At 43.8% G+C, this 19,313-nt stretch overlaps 1 protein-coding gene across 2 annotated transcripts in view; it reads right to left on the bottom strand.

Moving 5' to 3' along the window:
• Positions 1–18,036, bottom strand: part of NSG2 (neuronal vesicle trafficking associated 2) — a 38,196-nt gene extending 20,160 nt beyond the window's left edge. Inside the window, exons 1-3 of one of the 2 annotated variants that reach the window (XM_075102453.1) lie at positions 17,812–18,036; positions 17,083–17,233; positions 3,182–3,301 (exon numbers count right to left, since the gene is read on the bottom strand). In XM_075102453.1, the coding sequence (XP_074958554.1) occupies positions 3,182–3,301; positions 17,083–17,211 (249 nt within the window). In that variant the 5' untranslated portion in view covers positions 17,212–17,233; positions 17,812–18,036. The remainder of the gene's footprint in view (positions 1–3,181; positions 3,302–17,082; positions 17,234–17,811) is intronic. The other variant, XM_075102454.1, reaches the window with a different exon arrangement.
• Between the last annotated feature and the right edge of the window lie 1,277 nt (positions 18,037–19,313).

Here is a 19,313-nt window from a genome sequence, read left to right as displayed (position 1 = left end):
TAAATATATTAACTTTGCCATATTTCTGTTTGACTTGATGATAATTCTACCATTTGGGTAAAATAAAATACAAGACGTCACTTTGTATTCTCCAGGATGACAAAGTAGTGCAGTAGCATAGCAGATAGGAGAGGACCTCTTGGCTATTCCTTCCCATCCTCGTACTGTTCTGCCTCTTTCCCCAACACACAGGTACCACGTGCTGAGACACATTGCTCCTCATACACAGATTAGTAGAGCTGTAGTAGCAAAATGGCTCCCTACAAAAACCCTTGAAATCAAGCATTGCTGGGGACTCACAGTAGTTGTACAGGCATTTCCCATACAGCTCTCACATATTTGGAGTGCACTAAACGAATGGGCCATCTACACTTGGATGGACTATTGGTCTTTCCCTCCATCATTTCTCTTGCAGAAATCAATGGGATTATTTACTTCCTTCTGACAGCGTACAGCTACCAACAGCCTGGCTCAAGTATAGATGAATACTTTAATTTTAAGCAGTGTGTTAGCAAGAAGTTGTGGATGATATTTCCAACACACCACATACTGGAAGGTTATACAAAGCAACCAGCCGGCAAAAGAAAATATTATCTTATTTATATTACCTTTTTTTTTTTTAAGCTTTTAAAAGTGTAGCCAAACTGAGATAGTAAAAGTTAAGTGTTTACTAAGATTTCCTCTTACAAAAAACAAATGTAAAATGATTTCATCAGTACCAAATAATAGGCCTGCTTATAACCAGAGGGCAGTATTTTTAATAACTTCACTAAAAATATGCACTGGTACAAAAATGTGGTGCAATAAAAAAAAGTACAAAATTAATTAAATATTACCTATTATCTCAGCTCATTTTTGTCAGGAAATAATACTACAAACTTAATAGAATACATGGAAGCCTTATGAAAAGCAGGCAAGGAGAGGCTTATAGTCTTATCCAGTATTAGACGAGAGGCTGAGTGATTAATAAGTTGACATTGAAGAGCAGAGAATGGAAATCATATGGACTTTAGGGAAAGGAAATAGCTTAAAAATGAAACTGTCATGCTGCCAGGCTGCATAGGAGGAGGCATAGCTCCCACAGCCATCCCCACCATGCACCAAAGGGGAAGGCAGCTTCAACCTCTGTCAGTGCTGTGCACTAGCTGGAGCCTCTGGCTCCCCCACGCCTGCTGCTGTGCAGTCCTCGTGCACGGACAACTGAGAGCAATGAGAAAACTGCACCAGAAATTGGAAGGGGAGAGTTAAAAATACATTAAAAGGAGACATTTGAGTGCAACAGCAAGTTGGAGGTTTAAAGAATGGGAAAGGTAAGATACTCTACAGTAGATGAAATGAGATTTACCCATAGCAGTGGATGAGCTATATGTCCAACTTAGGGTCTCCAGCACGCGCAGTGTGTAAAAATGAGATGTTTTTGATTGCTTTTTAAAATAACAGGGCCAGATCTTTTCATAGGATTAAAACTTGGTCTTACGCTGACCTTAACACTGCTCAAGGCTGCAGGATTAAGTTTTAAATACCCAGTAAAACACTGTTACTTAAAATACCAACATTAATGCCACTCATTGAGGGTCACAAGCCAACACATCACTTCCAGGAGACTCTGAATTTACTGTTGTTCCTCAGGCTCACTGTGTCTGGTTCTGATTTGTACGTTGTTCACACTGGAAAATGTCTGCTGCGGTTTCCAAGACATAGGATTTAACTGTGGCTAATTCACTGTTTACTTTCCTAGTAGTACTGACAGAGTCTCACTACTGGTGGTAAATAGGTACTACGTACGCAATAAGATCAGTGAAGAACTCTGTCAAAATTAACAGCATGTAAGCCCCTGGTAAGTAATTTAGATCAAAACATGTGACGTCCACTGGAAAAAAAAACCAAGAAGCTGTAAACATTTATTTACAGACCTCTTGAATAAATTATGGCTTTAAATATCCTGGATAAAAGCAACAGCATTGTCCTTGTGAAATACATGTTAGTGATTTTCTGGAAAAAAACAGAAACCGTGCCATTCTGTAGTGCTTCGGAAGAGAGTAGCTAAACATTTCTCCTTTCAGTAAGTTGAACAAGCCTTATCTTGAACTTTATCAAGGATGAATTATAACAATTTTTTCCTGGATCACATTACAATTTTAAAAGTGACAGTTTTCTTCTAAATTACTAGAAAATAATTATAATTAACTTTTTGATTTCTTGCAAAACTAAGAACAACAGGGCCAAATGAAAGCCTATTCAGTTCCTTGAGTCAATTCCTGTACATTATCAAGTATGATACCCTTTCACAAAAATTTGTAAGCCCAATCCTAGCTTTTCAAGGAGCAGGACTACAGCTAAGCACTGCCTACTCTCTGTTTTCCACTCAAATCATTGATATTTCCTCTGACTTTGAAAATGTGAAATCAGATTTCACATTTTTATCACTCCTATGCTCTGTGGTTTAGGAAAAGCACCATATCTTCTCAATGAAAAGGGCGAAAATACTAGCAGCTACACAATTGGAGTCTAATTTTAGGAGGAACTGAGCCATTCTAATATGCTGCAGTCAACAGGAACTGAAGGCACTCAATAATTCATGAGTTTCTTTCCGTGTTTGAGTAGAGCCTGTTGAAAATTTCTCAGGGAAACATTTTTCATCAGAAAATTCCAATTCCTGTGAACCAAAACTGCTTACGGGACAGGATATGCTTGGATACTTGTCTAATATATCTTTTTTTATGCAGTTTATAATGGTTTTTAATCTGTAATAATATCATTATATAATAATAAAATATTTTAAATATTAAAAGGGTTGTTTGACTACAAGACAAAAGGATTTTTAAAAGGCAAAACAAACTGTTTCAATCAATCTTTACTGTGACCTTTTTGTTCTTTTTAAACACAAATGTTTGAGAAGAAAAAAAAGGCTTAAACTTGATTTACTTTCAGTTTGGGTTAGAAAATATTTTAATAACTTTTCCTGGGAAAAGGAAAATATTTCCTACTTTACATCTAGTTATGAAGGTATTTTCATGCCTGTCATAAAAAAAAAGACTTTACACTAATGCAGATAAACCTCTCTTTGACCCTAGCAATGAGTGGAGTGTTAAATTTGTTATGTCTTTACTGTCACTTTGATTCAGTTATTTTAAAATGAATGGCATTTGCATCAGAAGGCAGCAAAATAACCATTTCTTACCTTTAGTCTTTCTGTTACACCATCAGTGAAACTGACTGTGAATTCAGCAATTTTGGGCACTCTGAGTTTTCCTTTGTTCTTCTGGTCAGGCTGATACTCTGTTCTTGTTTTCACAATTACCTGGAAAATATCAACACTTTTAAGGTTTCTGCACACAGCACACTGGGTTTTGGGTTTTTTTGTTATTGTTGTTATCTAAGCTTTTCTATATGAACCATCCTCTGGACCTACACAAGTATCTTAGAACCATAAATTAACACAAATTCATCATACCCTCAGGAACTAAGACAGACAGATAAATAGTCAGGCAGATACACAGACCTAGGACAGTGAGCTTATCACACTGAGTCTTAAAATAGCTAACAGCAAAATGTTTGATACCCACTTTTGTATAAGACTAGGCACATAATTTTTATATTGTATTCAACAGGTAGAACATGCAGAATAACTGCCCAACCTAAAGAAGAGACCCGCTTATTAAAAGCCCCATCCTAACAAGTTCCACTGAAGCCAATTTAAATTTAGGCCATTTGGTGTCTCATTTATTCAGGCTCCAGATTATCAATATTAACCACATACTATCACCTCGGGTTTTTCCCAGAAGATCTCAGTATCATTTGCTGACTAATCCAGGTCCTACTAATCTTATAAAAATGAGGTGTCTTATGCCAATGGAGAAGCCGTAAGTGGCTTTTAAAAGGGTACGGTCAAATTACCAAAACTGCATTGCCAAACTACATTGAATTTATATGTAATCTAGAATGGCCCTAAATATTTTGGGTAAAATGCACTCACTGCAAACACAGAAAAGGTAACACCTAATGCCAACTGCTCCCAGAGGGGACAAGCATCAGGGCTGTACTCTGAAACTAACAGCCCTTCAGAGGAATAAGCGTATCCATCACTTTATACACGAGAATCTCAAAAGACTACCCATCCATGAGCCTATGCAGCTAAATAATATCATGAGAGCATGCCCGCATAGGGACACTATCTACTCTAGCTAGAACATGCAAGAGAAGACAAAAATGGCCCTGTCTTCAGCACTGGCCAAGCGCTGGAGCTCAACCCTAGAGAAGGGGGCTGCGGTGGTCAGCCCACACTACCACCGCGCTTCTGCACAGGATTCCCAGCCCAGGGACAAGGTCCACAAAGCGTACAATGGTTTGGTGTGGGTTGTAACGTTCGGACAGGTTAAACACAAAAGGATAGAAAGAACATTGCAGCTCTCAAACCCAGGGCCAACACTCCCACTTTTTGGCCGCCCGTTCTGAATTGCAGGACTACGCAGCTGTCAGCCTTGCCAAGGTGAAAATTAAGTACTCCAGGAGTGGTGACTGGTTCATATGAGAGTGAAAAGAGTCATCCTAAAGATCTGTGTTAGGAAAAAAACAATCTTGAAGGATTGAAATAGATTAAGTGCTGCACAAGGTTGAGTTGCCAGCTAATGAAGAACTTATTTCCAAATGAAGATAGCAAAGTCTGGTTTGGACCAGAAAAAATCCCAGGTATTTAATCCTCCTGCACTTAATGCCATGTGAAAATCAGAGTAAGAGAAAATCAGTGTGGAGTCATAAGCCAATTTTCTGGATTCAAATGCAAATCATTAAAGACTGATGAATATTTACATCCTTCAGTGAATCCCTCTCAATAATATTTATTACAGTAGCATCTGCAACATTAAGACTTGGGAAGAAGAAGGGACAAAAAGCCACCCAAATAACATTTATATTAGCATTTTGGAACTCGGGATTTCTGATGACACAACATAGATGATAGGAAATGACACATGGGGACAAGCTTGATTCAGCAGGTTGGGGATGATCGCTGAACCTACTCTGAACCTACTATTGAATAAAACCCCACTATGCTCTGAAATGCAGTCCAGCACACTGTGGACCAAAAAAAGCAAAGCTCCCTCTCCAGCCAAGACAAACTGGCCCAGGTTAGCTCTGAGTTAAGAACAAAGCAGTAAGTTCATTTTTTCACCCATAAGGAGGTAAGTGCGCTCGGGACTCCATGCAGCTGGCCCCCTACCTTTCCAGTCTCCTCGCTGGCCTTTTGTAAACCCAGTCCAGTAAATTACAGAATGTCAGCCATCAACACCTGCCAAACAATGTTCAGCAATTGCATTCATTCTGTTTTCAAGCCTGACAGCCACAATATCCAATTCTCCCAAATTCATGCTTCCTGCTTGATGTAAATCTTTGTTTCAGACAAAATCTTTACATATTTATGAGGGCTTTTCCACAAACTCTAATGCTAGGTCATAATGAAGGACAAAGAAGCAGAATATAAGAAAAAAATTTAAAACCTTACTTGTTTTTACATATAATTTACATTTTCTTCCACTCTTTGTCATTAATGCAGGTTTTCTTACAGGTATTTTTAACTGTCATTATATTCCACCATTATTCTATAGGAAAGTTTGAATTATGCTGTCTATAGGGATACAGCATGAGACTGAAAATAAACCCACACAGCCCTTCACAAGGCATCAGATTCAAGTCCAGTAGCAATGTCTATCACGTCTGTGAATAAGTAAGTAAGCTCAGTCCCCAGCCAGATCAGAAGGTACTTGAAACCCAATTTGCTGGCTGTGCCAGCAGTGAAATGTGTCCGTGCACAGAGCCATAGTCATCCTGCTGGTCAGTGTTTTGCAGAGAAATTTGCAGAGGTATCAAAAAGCTTTAGTAGAAGAGGTAAGAAGTACCTTTGCTAAATGCCTTTTGGCATTGCAAAAGCTAAATATCTGCTCTCCGGAAGAATCTTTGTCAGACACCTGGTGGACTTACTCAGCAGAAGAAAGACAGGGCAGTCAGTAAGGTCTCCTCTTTAAAGAAGAGCACAGAAATAAAATTACAAAGGACAAAGAGAAAACTGACAACCTGTAGTGTGGGGGTAGCATTCAGTATTGTGGCAGTAACAATAAAAATGCAATTTTGCTGAGGGCACGGGGTGGTGCACATTTAGAAGAAAAGAGCTACCTCTTGTTCAGTCACCTACACTCTAAATAAATAAGCCTAAGCACAGATCCCACTTTTGCAGCAATGTGCAGCCCCTCTCCAACCAACAAGCTGCCACCAGGAAGCCCACGCAAACGCTTCTGGAAATTGAGTTGTGTTCATCACACTCCTTGAGCCTCCTGCACTAGCGAGACCACCCCAGTCAGGGCTACCTCAGCAGTATCCAGAGACAGGAGCGAACACTGTCAGGTGATAATGCACAAACACACACACATACAGCCTCCCCGACACACAGCTTTTAGCAGAGCATTGGCTACACTCGACGGCCTCCCATGCATGTGTCAGTTGTGAGTGCCTCTGGAACAAGTCTAAATTAGAGCCGGTCAAAACCTAAAAGAACTTTTCTAAAGCACCAAGTATTAATCTAAGTGCAAATTTAGAAAAGGAGTAATTAATCTTATAAAAATTCTTTTCCATATTTTAGCAGCATTGTTTTTTGCTATTTTGGTTGGTTGTTCTGTTTTAATTTTCCAGTTTTCTGATTTGGGTTGGGTGCAAAGGAAGATTTGCCTTCCCCCATTCCCTGCCATCACTCCTTTTTCACCTTTTCTTTCCTTTTTGTCACCAAGAAAAAATTCTGGGCAGTAAAGTCTTCCAAAAATTCTAACCAAATTGCTGTTGGATGTACAGTAATAAAAACCCCACTGACTCCACAGTCAGCACAATGATCAGTGTTCATTTATCACCGGCTGCCCCAGGGCAGTTCCATCAGAGCCCAGGATCCCACTGTTTCAATGCAAACAAGGTACATTCATCTCACACCACGACAGGTTTCCTGGGAGAGCTACTGGCGTTTATTACAAACCACATCAAACGGAATGATCCCTGTTCCCTCTTCTTGTCCATTTTGCAGCTTTGCTGACTTCAGTAGAGTTATTCTTGATTGAAACCAGTGAAAGGGAGTATAAAATTGAGGTCCTGTGTAGCTTGCAATTCAAAGCAAACTGAAATGAAAGAAATGCCCATCTCCTCATTCCCTGCTCTGCAATGCTGTTAAAGTGGAAATAAACTACTGTAAGGGGGTAACTTCCAGAGCTGGCAGCATTGCTTGGCTGTGCTCTGGCCTCGTGAGTAGAGACAATAAATGCAAACAATCAAACCGGTGCTTAAATGGACGAGTAGTCTCTTGAATACTCCCAAAAAAGACAAATAGCCCTCTTGCTACCCCCGCTGCAGCAACACCATTCTGCCCATTCTCTGCACTTGCCTCCTGGAGCTCTCACCTCCACCTGCACACTCCCTAAGTCTTGTCTTAACTCATACTCCTCATGGTGAGATGGGTCTGGCTGTTTTATGTTGGCATCCCTAACAGTGAGCTTACTGGGGCAGGGAATTATATAGACATATATGTATGTATAAAAAATAATAATCTCACAAAGCAACCTGCGCACCTATAAATTAATACTAAAAAGCAAGACCAGTCCCATCAGCTTTTTGGATTGTCTGAGCTTTTGCAATTGCCAGATAAATACCCTCTGAACTTTTTTGGACACTTGTCAGCCTTTGCGTTTCATTATCTAGGCTCTGATCCAGCACCAGTTTATGCCTGTGCCTCTCTTTGCGCATTGTGATCGTCCACTAAAGAGAGCAGCCTCCCTGCCAGCCCAGTCCAGCCTATCGATAGCACTTTAAAGTCAGTACTGTGGACAGAGTCTAGAAGAATACTGGCTCAGGGGATCTCCCTGAAAATTATATTGCTGCTGTAACCTGTTCTTAATGTTTTCATGCTATTTCCCAGAAACCCTCCACATTTAAACTGCAGAGAGACTGCTCTTTATGACAGATGCAATAAAGGGGACACAAATAAATTACCTGGGACTTTCTTCATTTTACATCCAAATAAAGCAGTTCTTTGAAAGTTGCTTCCTAGCTGAAGTCTGCAGACTGATTGTACGAATATAACAAAAGGGCTTCCACAGAGCAGCAAAAAGACACATCTGATTACAGGAATCCACACTGCCAGTCCTTGCAGCTTCCTCCAAAACCAAGTTTATCTAGCATTTGAACTCATTAACTTCCAATTCAGCGAAGCACTTAAGCATGCAACTAATCCTATTAACATCAGCAGGATTAGTCAGATATTTAAAGTTAAGTGTGCATTTAAGCGCTTTGGCCAGATCAGAACTTAAGCTGCCTTCAATCACCTCACAGACAGTTATAATACCGATGATCAGGGCTCCTGTGGCATTCTTCAGCAAGACGTTCAAAGCGCTCTATATACCAGCATGACCCCAGTACCTCCATATTACTGATGGAGGAGTAGGAAAAAAGAAAAGTGGGGGGAAAAAAAAGAAAGCTTAGTAATGTGCTGAGTCACACCAGCATTTGGTGGTTGAGTCAGGAAGACAGACCACAGCTCACTGCTACTTACGGTGCACCATGTTTTCTCAGGTTTTCATTAACTGAGCCATAATAGTAGCTACAGCACATTCTTCATATAAATGTAACATTTTTGGGATTAGGTGCTAGCAAGAGACATGGCTGGGGTGGGTAGGAAGTCAAATGCTCTATGGAAAATGGCAGCTCTCTGCAGAACCGTTGTCTTCAATCATCCTAGGTTAACAGAGGTAATAACACTCTCCATGTCTTGAAAGGTTTTTACTTTCTGTTTTCTTTCTTGCATCTTCTGGTTCCTCATTCCAATCCCTCAAAAGCTTTTTTGCAAGAACTCAGTAGCAGAGTATAGAGAATGGCCTGTAAAAGTTATAAAAACCCAGACACAACAGGAGAACAAGCCACATCTATCACGCTGCTCCACACAAGCAAGGTTTTTCTCATTATGCTGTTTGCTAATATATTTATCGAGTCCTAAACCTAAATGCACTTATTATTCTAGGCTTAATGCTAGTGACACCACTGGAATCAATAGGAAACCTTTCCCTGGCTTTAATGAATGCAGGACCAGGCACCTTCTCTGTAGTGATGCTTTGGAAAATTATAGGTGTGCTGAGGTGAGAAAGAACAGATGAGAGTCTGTGTACACCAGCAGGAAATCCATCATTGACAACCTTGAGAAAGTATACAGTAGGAGACTGCTGGGAAATCTAGAGATTTTGGATGCTGAAAGAAAAAAGAAAGCAAGCTTCGAACCAAGTGGACTATATTAAAAGCATTTGCTTTCAGGAGAAGGAGCAGAGTTAGACATGAAATGTGACAAATGGAAAAATATCACATTAAGCATGGAACCTCAAAAAGAATTTTCCTGCAATGGGATGAAGTAAGTGTTTCAGAAAATGAACTGATATGAATTCTGAGTCTTGTCTCAGACTGGCTAAATGTAACATCATTTATTGCCACTTTATATTTGCGTTTGAGCTCTATGGTTTTCCCTGAAGAAATGAGTAATAATATTTAACATAACTGGCATTGTGAAAACTTTAAATTATTCATTCGAAAAAGGACATGCAGCCCTGCTGTAATTCCCACTTCACTGCCACGGTGCGTGTAATATATTGTGGTTCAGGTGCTGCGAAGTGCAAGCCATAAAAATTTAAAATACTACTTCCTGGAATTATTAATAATGAAGAGTCTCTCAGTCAGAGTGGCTTTCAGATTGACAGAAGAGATAAACAAAATGTGTTTCTCCTACCAAGGAGAAAGGTTTCCTCCAGGTTCAAAGCTGGACTTTGTAGCCCCACAAAATGGTTGTAACACACCCATTAGTTTCCATGTGGGTTAGTCATGCTCACTTTTAAATGAAAACGAGACTCTTGGCTTCCAAAGGCATGCCTTTCTTCATTCCTTTCAGAAAGAGGAAATATAAACTTGTCACTGGCACTGACCTCGTGGTTTCCTTTGCCTTCATTACCCAGCTGAGCATCAATAGCTGAGAAGGACCTTAGACCGAGTCCCAGCTGTAGCCTGCTGCCCAGGTTACTGATGATAGCACAATGGTGACCCCAGGTCTTGGCACTAAATCTGCTGTGACTGAGTTGGCTTCTATGCTTATGGGCTACAAGCCAACGGGGTGGCTAAAACTCACCACCTGCTCACACACAAAATTCTCCAGTGACCTACAAGCTCTCATCCTCACACACAGCCAGCTTCAAAGAGCAAATGAGATGTGCACATCGCCAACAGTAGCTGAAGTTTAAATACTTAGCAGTAAAAGAGTATAGGAAAAGAGATGGAAAAATCATGTTTCAGGGCTTAAAACAATCCCTTTCTTTGCAGGGTTAGGATGAAACATTCATAGACATGAGCCGCTCCACACCTACTGCAGCGTCCACGGTACCTCCTTCTGACTCTTGCACTGGCTACTGCTAGAAACAGGACATGTTGGACTCGATGGACTAGTACTCTGAGACTACCTGGCAATCACCATGCCCCAAATTCCCAGATTTTTAGACAATTAGGTCTTTACAAACTTTCCCAAATGATTACGACTATGTCCCATCCGATGGAAGAGACAGCTGTGCTTCCAAATCTAGAGGATGAACACATCTCACCAGGCAGACTTCCCAGAGATTAGTACTGAAATTGGCATTTGGCATGTAGGTAATGGTAGTCCCCATGGCATCCTAGTCACTATCTGAATACAGGGAATGCCTGAAATATTAATCAGCATAAAAAAGAAGGTAAAAAAAAAAAAAAAAAAAAGCAAGCTGCCTGGGGATCACATCCATAGTCAATGGAGAAATCCAGCATCATTAGAAACACTGCTTTTTTCTTCCTGTATCAGCTCATCTAATGGATGGTGTGCTGGAAATGAATTTCACAGAGGGTGGTAGAAAAAGTGGTCTCCTGAATCACTGCCAGGAGGATATTCCAGGCATAAGGAACATCACAAAAGGACAAAGACAGCAAATGTAATCAGCCCTGGCATCACCGATGAAAGGCAGCACAGAACGCAAAGGCTGCACTGGGAGCTGAAAGCAGCTGAGAAGGGAAAAGCATAGCTCGCAAGCACAAAGGGAGCTTGGAAATTATCCAGCTAAGTCTCCCTACAAATCCCTAGGTGACCATAACCACCAGGAACCCACAGGAGGCTATGAAGGGGTGACAAAAATTGATTTCAGTAGATTCAGCTAGGAGAGGGTAGAGCAAAGCAGACAAAAGAATCAATCACTCAGCTATAGTGATGGTAAATTGGCCAGGGTAAATTAGCGGAGCTCCACTGATTTCATCTAAATTACACTGATTTACACTAGTCAAGAATCCTGCCCAGTCTTACTTCCCAGACCAGTAAGTAACTGGTATGTGGGGTTCACTTCACAGTCTTGCTGAAATAACCTCCACCTGCAGCAACGAGCTTCCATATTAGAATAAAGAATAGATTGCAATAGGCTTAGCCAAACATCCATACACTAACACACTTTTCCTGTGTCCATTTCTGCTGCTCCTGCAGAATGCAGCTCTAGGAATTGCAGTGCAGACATAACTGGGTTTAAGACTGGCAACGGAACTCACAAAACCAGACATGAGGCAGCTTTAAACAATGTAATTCAGACACCGGTAACAGTACAGTTAAGGAGATAAATTTATGCACAGGCTACACAAATCCTGAGACTTTTCACACTCGAGCTGCAGCAGCAACATGTTCTCTGTATGCAAGTGAGGTAGTTGAATGCTACGCCAGGTGCCTGCGAAGGCTGTGAGCACACGCTTGGATTGCAGCACAGCCCTGCTGCAAGTCGATTGCCCGTGCACAGAGGTGTTCAGTGTGCTGTAGGGTAAAGCCTAGCCTGACAGCAGCTATATCCAAACAGGAGGAGCATGAACTGCCAAGGACCTCAAGTAGGGCTCTCCAAGACGCACAAACAGAATTAAATAGGTTACCCCAGAAACACTGCACTGTCAGAGTGAGCGTTGCTGCAAATATTTATTACAGCTTAATGAGCAGAGGTGGTGTTTACATTCAAATACACGTTTAGAGGACAAACGGATTTGCACAGTGCAGAAAGGGGACAAATGTCACAGGAGAGGCAGGCTCAGACTTTGGTGTTTGTGGAGATCAAGCAGAGTATCCCAAGTGGAGAAGGGATGGGGAAAGGCAAGACAGCCTGCCCATTCCTTCACATTTGCAATATCCTCTATTCCCTTCCTTTCTTTTATTCACACTTTCTTTCCCTTTGCATCCACCTCCTCCCTTTTACTCTTCCTTCCTTCAGCTGCCACAATTACTAGCCCTGCCCCTTCTCTCCTTTTGCCATTTGCTCCATCCCACCAAACTCACGAGCAGCATGAGCCGGAGCACAGACACCCGTCCCCAGCTGCAGCAGGAGCCCCCCCAGACAGCGGCAGGGGAGGCTGAGCTGCCTCTGGCCCCACCACATGTAGCAGCACCCCAAAAGCAGCTCCATGCTGTGCCTTCAGGGCTGGCTAAAGCCGTCGTGGGCTGCTGGGCTTCGCAGAGGGCAGACTGACATCAGTATTTCAGGACAGAGCTGCAAGTAGTCCCCTAGGTACAAAAGCGCTCATCCAGCATACTATTAATTATGCCTGCTCAGCTGGCCAGGACAAAACAATATTTTCTGTTAAACCAAGAGGGACAGGCTGTGAAGACAAGGGACCCTCTTGATTTTCAGGAACTCTTGATTACTTTGTCTACACACACGGCCTCAGCCACTCAGAGAGGGCTGCAGCCAGGGAGGGCAAGAGGCAGGAGCACGGGATGGGAAAAGCATCTGAAGAGAGCACTTACATCTATTTTTTTCTTTCTTGGGTTGAATGGCAGGAATTTGTCACCAGAGAAATTATTTCTCAAGCCTCCAGATGCATTCAAAATAAAGAACAATGGACCACATGATAAGCCTTCTGCAGCTTTCCCCACAAAAGAGATGATGGAATTTTTTTTTCAGCCCTGACAATAGCTTTCATGCACTTTTGTATTACGTAAAATTAGGATTTTTACTGCCAGAACAGAGGCATTTCCTGCTGTATTGTACTGAAGCGAGCCTCCGAGACTAAGGCATCCCCAGTAGTTGGTGTCCTTTAAAATTTCAGTGAACCAGTATGGTCCCTGAGAAGCTGCATATCCTTTAGTATTATCATTGCAGAGACGCGTAACAATTACAGGCTGAGCACTTTGTCTATGCCTAGGAAAACAAGTGAACAGCTAGCCTCTTCCCCTTTGATCCTAAAAGAAAAAGGCTTCTTTTTTTTTTTTCCCCCCGTCTTCTTCTTGAATACAGAAGAAATGAAACTCAGAGACATAAAAAGCCAGGTCAAAAGCTTGTCACTGGTGATGGCATTATTCCTGTTACATGGATGGACTTCAGCAAAAGGGCCACGCAAAAATGATTTAAGAGCATCTGTCTCTGCCTTCTGCAAATGCCACCCCAGCAAGAGAAGAGGGGGCAAGCAAAATGCCTAAAGATAGTCAATAAATATAGATACACAGCAGGCTAAGCACCCTAGGGGAAAAAATTACTGTCCTGGGTACATTTCTCCCCTTGCAACCATACAACCGCTGACAGAAGGATGAGAATGCTGCTGCTGGAGGAGGAATAGCACGAGCTGTGGGAGGAGACATCCTCATTTGGTGGAAAAAGAAATAGTCAGTCCAGTGGCCAGTAATTTTTAAAAAACATTGCCAAACTCAAGCCTCCTGAATTCCTGCCTCGATTTTTGTGACAGCATCAAGGTAGAAGTCAGAGGGAGCTGCTAACCTCACAGCACTGCAAAAAACAAGCTTATTAGGAAAGTATCCCCAAAAGGACAGCCAACAAGTCTAAGCATACCTTTAAGAAAGTGCTTCCCCTTATCACCCTCCACTCAATTTCTTATAATCAAGGAACTATCTGAAAAGAGGTGGGCTTTAGGGATTACATCACAGGAGCAACAGCCTAATTTTTATATTCCTTCTCTGTACCCTTTCTCAGAAAAGGGAGCCAGTCACCGAAAACACTTTGAAAGAGACAAAGGTACGGAGAAACACAGAGGTCAATGCTGAGAGTCACTTTGAGTGACTCTCAAGTCATCCAGTTACAAAAAATATCCTTAAAATGAAGAAAAATCAGCCCTTAAAACACAATTTTCAGTCCATGGATTCCATAGACTTTGTGGGGTGCTTTTAAGGATCTGCAAAGGTAAGTATACTGACAAACAACGGGTTTGTTTTTCTCTAAACTTGCATGCAGGTGTCTAAGACTCAACTGGGAAAAGCCTATAAATTAACAGAGCTTGCAAACCTTTGCCATGCAATATACATACACCAGGTGAAGGTGTTACTGCATGCTGGTAATACCAGCAGTTGGGTTGCCCCACACAGACCTAGTATACTCTTGGATCGTTAGCCAAAGCCTGTACTACTCCTCCTTTACCAAACAGGCTGAAGCTAGAGCAAGTACACAGCCCCAGGCTGCAGCCAAACCTCCTTCCTCTGGTTTTATGCACCCCGGCTTGCCCCAGACCCAAGGTTAGATCCAGGTTGAAAGCTCACATTATCTTAAATGAAGATACTCCCTAACGGTGAAGAGAAGACCAGAAATGGGAGTATTTAGCAGGGATTTTTTTTTCTTTTTTTTTTTTTTATTTCACTTACAGGAAAATGCCAGGGCGCATGAGCTCGTTGCTGCAGAGGCAAAGGCGATGGGACTCGCAGCGGCGAGCAGGGCCAGGAGCATTGCCTCCTTGTGGTTACGAGTGAGCAACGATGGGTTTGCATTTAAGAAAACGAGCTAGCAAAGCCTTTCTGAGCTGTTGCATGCAGACCCCAACCCAAAGCTGTTTTGGCTTCAGTCATTTATGCGGCAAAAAGTGCCTTGGCTTGTGTTCCCACTCTCCCAAGCTAAAAATCAACGGCTGGCAGGTTTTAGGAATAGACAGAAAAAGTCAAATCGATTTTAGGGTTTGTATTTTTTTAACCCTGCCTCCTGACTGCAAGGCAAGTCTAAAGAATACTCTCTGAAAGACTTGAAATCCATGTCTATTCTTCCTCAGGCTCACGGTCTAACTGAACTCAGTAGCAGCTTTGCTTTCCAAAGTACAAAGCTGAAATTTCCCCCTATCACTTAACCTTTGCCCAAGTTTTTCACCTGAGGCTCAACTCCTTATTAGCAGGTCTTTAAACACACCCTCTGCCCTAGGACTCACCCAACAGAATCTGTTCTACGAAGAGCAAAAGAAACAGATTGTGAATTATTTCGCTTTTACCATAAGGAAGCCCTCCTCCTTGTAACTGGATCTCCAGTCACCATTAACTCCAGGTCTACTGCACAGAGGAGCTGAGCCACAGCCTGCAGAAATCAATACCATTGACTCTAACGAGTTCTGAATCACGATTAGCACTCTTGGAGACACATCCCACTCTTCCAGCAAAGAAAAATATGGATGTCAGTAGATGCATTGACAGTAATGTATGTTAATGAAGGTAATGTAACCTAACAACATGTGAATTATTGATGTAGTCATGTTTAAACAGAAAAATCCGCAAGGAATCACACCAGACCAATACACTCCAGTGTTTGTTCACCAACAGGCAATTGGAACGTGGTGGTTGTGAGAACACTCATTACCACTTCATTAGCATGAAAGGATTTTTGTTAGGTTATCCATGTCTCACCTGATACACGAGTCATTTAAATTTCACATTGTGTGACACTGTGTGATCTCAATGAGCCACTTGTACTAGAACCAAATGAGCTACTTTTACACATCTATAGTTTCCTCTGACCTTTTAGACTTTTATGATAAATCATACTGCTTTGCCTGAATTATTTTCCTCGGTCTTATTTATCAGAGTCATATATACGGGCTGGTTTAGTCTCTCATTCACAACAATCTGGGGAAGTGTAACTCTCCTGAATGCTCCTGAAGTTGCTCCTGATTGCCACGAGGCATGTGGAGAATGAAACTAGCTCCTTTGTCCAGCACGGTTCTGGTTCCCAGGATATCAAGGCGGTTGACTCAGCTCTATCATAAAATAAACATAGTTTGCCTATCTAGGCAGTTTTATCACATCCATCATCATGTTCTCCTAATGTATTCAGAGAAAATTCATTCTGTACTACAGTAAAAACAGGATATATGTTCAATAATCATCAGTGTTAATTTTACTATTATTCCATTATCCTGTCAGATCTAATCATTCTGTGTGTACTTTCGGGTGAGTTGGCTCCATCTCTGTGGCATCTGGGAACTACACTGCAGACAGGCTTTGTTTTTGCAAGGACTGTTGGGGCATGCAGATTTTTACGGTCTCATCATGTCCTCACCAGGTTATATTGATATGCATCGTCACTGCATCGATATAGACAAAAGATTTCCTAGTACATACTGCACCTAACAACCCCAACCACCAAACCACAGCCAATCGCCAACCCACATTTCTGGACATGTTAGTGCTGCATTCAGTTTTCAGAGTGTTGAGGGGACAGGGGAGAAAGCTGTCCCCTGGCTGGAGCCAATCCGGAAAACAAATCCCTGGGTTGCTCCACCAACACCCCATGCATGGGGGAACGCAGCCGCTTTCTTCAGAGAAATCAGCATCATCAATGCCCAGATAAGCTTTGCAAAGCCATGGAGAACAAAATAAACCTTAACTGAGGTAACTAAAAATGGTGCTTATTTTGGAAGAGTTATCACATTACTCTCAATGCAGGCAATTAATCTTACTGATAATAACGCACTGTAAACTGCCCCTCTATTACTCCAGCACTTGCAGGAGAAACACTCTAAACCTTTTCCAGTTATATTTATGAAGGAATATTTGTGGCTTTTTTGAGGAGGGGAGGAGTTGGCGGACAGTTGCGTGCTTATTTGCCATATTAAAACAGATAAACACGCTACAAAAGACAACCCCTTTTCATTTATTGAATAAACACTATGGCACAGGTCACATCATCAGAGACCAATAAGGCACTAAGGCAGTGAAAACCAAGGGGCATATATGTGTGCAGAATCATGCAGGAGCACCGTCTGGTTTTGTTTTACCTTTTCCGGAGCCGGGAACTGCAGGTGGTTTACTTCCAAAGGTGTGATCAAAGGAACTGTTTGAAAACCATCTTCGTTGGATGGTTGTTTGTTGTTCTTGTCGTTCAAATTACTCCCCAGCTTCACCATTCTTGGACCTTGTTTTCCAGACCTAAAACCAGCAAGATGATCAATGTCACGAGGGTAGCAGGAAGGGGAGGATTTCTGCCTCACCCTGCTCGGTTTGACTTAGTGTTATCCGTTACCTGGGATTTACGCCTGGGTTTCTAGACACACCGCGGACCACACTGCGACTTGACATCACACATGCAATTTGCCGTGCCTTACGCAGACACCCCACAAACACCCCTTAAAACTCGCCGCCGAGAGCCCAGGCACGGCCGCTCCCAATGCACCGACGCCGCAAACAGCGTTACCGATCGGGACTGCCACCGGCACCGACACAACCGCAAACATTGACAGTGGATGGGCGCACCTCCCGCTGGCAGTCTGGCCCCAGGGGTGCTCCCCCCCCCCCCAGTTATTTTTTTGCACATCCCCCCTTGAGGGTGCAGAAACCCTGCCCTGCAAACCCACACCCTGGGGGGTTTGGGGGTCCGTCCCCTCCCTCCAGCTCCCCCCGGGGGCGTCGGGGCCGAGGGTCGCGCCGCAGGAGGGGGGATGCTGAGGACGGGGGGGGTGCGGGCGCCCCCCCCGCGCCCCTCCCGCCGCCCCCCAGCCCCTACTTACTGCAAACCACGCGGTCACCGGCGGCGGCTCGGCCCGGGCGCTGCGGCGGGGCGGGGGGGGGCGGGGGAAGGCGGAGGCGAGGCGGGGTGGGGGGGGGGGATAGATTTCCGTTAATTGTTTTTACTGGGGGCGGCGGGGCGCGCGGGGGAGCGGTGCTGAAGGGACAGCGCTGCGCCCTGCGCTCGGCTGCGGCTCCGCAAGCGCGACTGAGGGCGGGCGCGGGCGGCAGCTCCCCCCGCCCCGCGCCGCCCGCCGCGCGCGCGCGCGCCGCCGCGCGGCCTCGGGCTCCCCCTGGCGTCCCCGATGCGCGCGGCGGGCCGTGGCGCCCCCTGCAGGCCGAGGGCGGGGACGGCGGTGGTGGGGTTTGGGGGGGGCGCGGGGGGGGGGCGCGGGGGCTGCGGGTGAGAAGCGTAGCACGGCGGGGGGCGCGGCGCGGGGGCTGGCGAGGGCCCCGCGGCAGCCGCGGCACTGCAGGGGTGTGCGGCGCGTGCGCTGATACAGTTGCATAAAGGTTAGAGGGGGCCCGAAGCAAGCTGTGACACTTCCACAGCACATTGCACAGGCACAAATGCGGTCACAGAGGGGGCTGGGGGCTGGAGAGGGTCCCAGGGCAGCTGTGGTGCTGCAAGGAGGCAGGACTGGTGCTGCTACTGGGTCAGGTGGGCACCCCATTCCCCCCATTTGGCACACATTGCCACCGACCGCTGTGTCCCTCACCAGGGCGTTGCACAAGGTCAGTCGCTGCCCAAATGCCAACTCAAATGCTGGAACAGCAGGACAGGAACACGCCCCTGGCCCTCGGATTTTTAGGGGACTCTCATTTCCAGAAGCCAGCCTGGCAACACATCACCACCACAACAGGGGGTACTGCCACAAAGCACCAGGCCAACCTGCCAGCAAACACACTCCCAACCTGCCAGCATCCCTGAAACCGCCAGCCCCGGCAGGATGAGGCTGAAGCACTTTGCCTAGAGACAGAGTATACTTTGGGATGACTTTAGCCTGATTTGTTTATAAATATATATTTTGCCTCCAGAGCTTGCAACTTGGCATCTTTTGCAAGCCCTAAATATACTCCTAAAAGGCATGAGCTGTTTCCATAATAAAGCCTTTTAGAACTCACTTGTGAAAATTAATTTAAAGCCATACTTTGCCAGAGCAAGTGAAAGTGCTTAATGCCTTGGTATGAGCTTGCTCACAGTACGGCAGTTCAATGTCTAGAGCGACAAGTACTGAGAAGCAGTCAGTAGAGTTCGGACAGCCAGAACTACCTTTTACTATTATCACCTTGCATGGTCCATTAAAGAGCTTGTTTCCTGTAGCATCGCCACCTTTTAATGCTTGGGTTGGAATTTTCTGTATCACATTTCTGCACAAGGCCAAAATTCTACAGAAAAATGTCATGCAAGAGAGTTTTTCTGTTTTTAAGTATAAGGTTGTGCCATATATAAAACTTAACTTCGAATAATTTTTTCTCAGTGTTGAAAATTGTCAGCAGGTAG

The sequence above is a fragment of the Phalacrocorax aristotelis genome, chromosome 8 (genome assembly GCF_949628215.1).
Source record: "Phalacrocorax aristotelis chromosome 8, bGulAri2.1, whole genome shotgun sequence".
In the NCBI taxonomy this organism is placed as follows: domain Eukaryota; kingdom Metazoa; phylum Chordata; class Aves; order Suliformes; family Phalacrocoracidae; genus Phalacrocorax; species Phalacrocorax aristotelis.
This window is presented reverse-complemented; position numbering and strand designations above follow the sequence as displayed.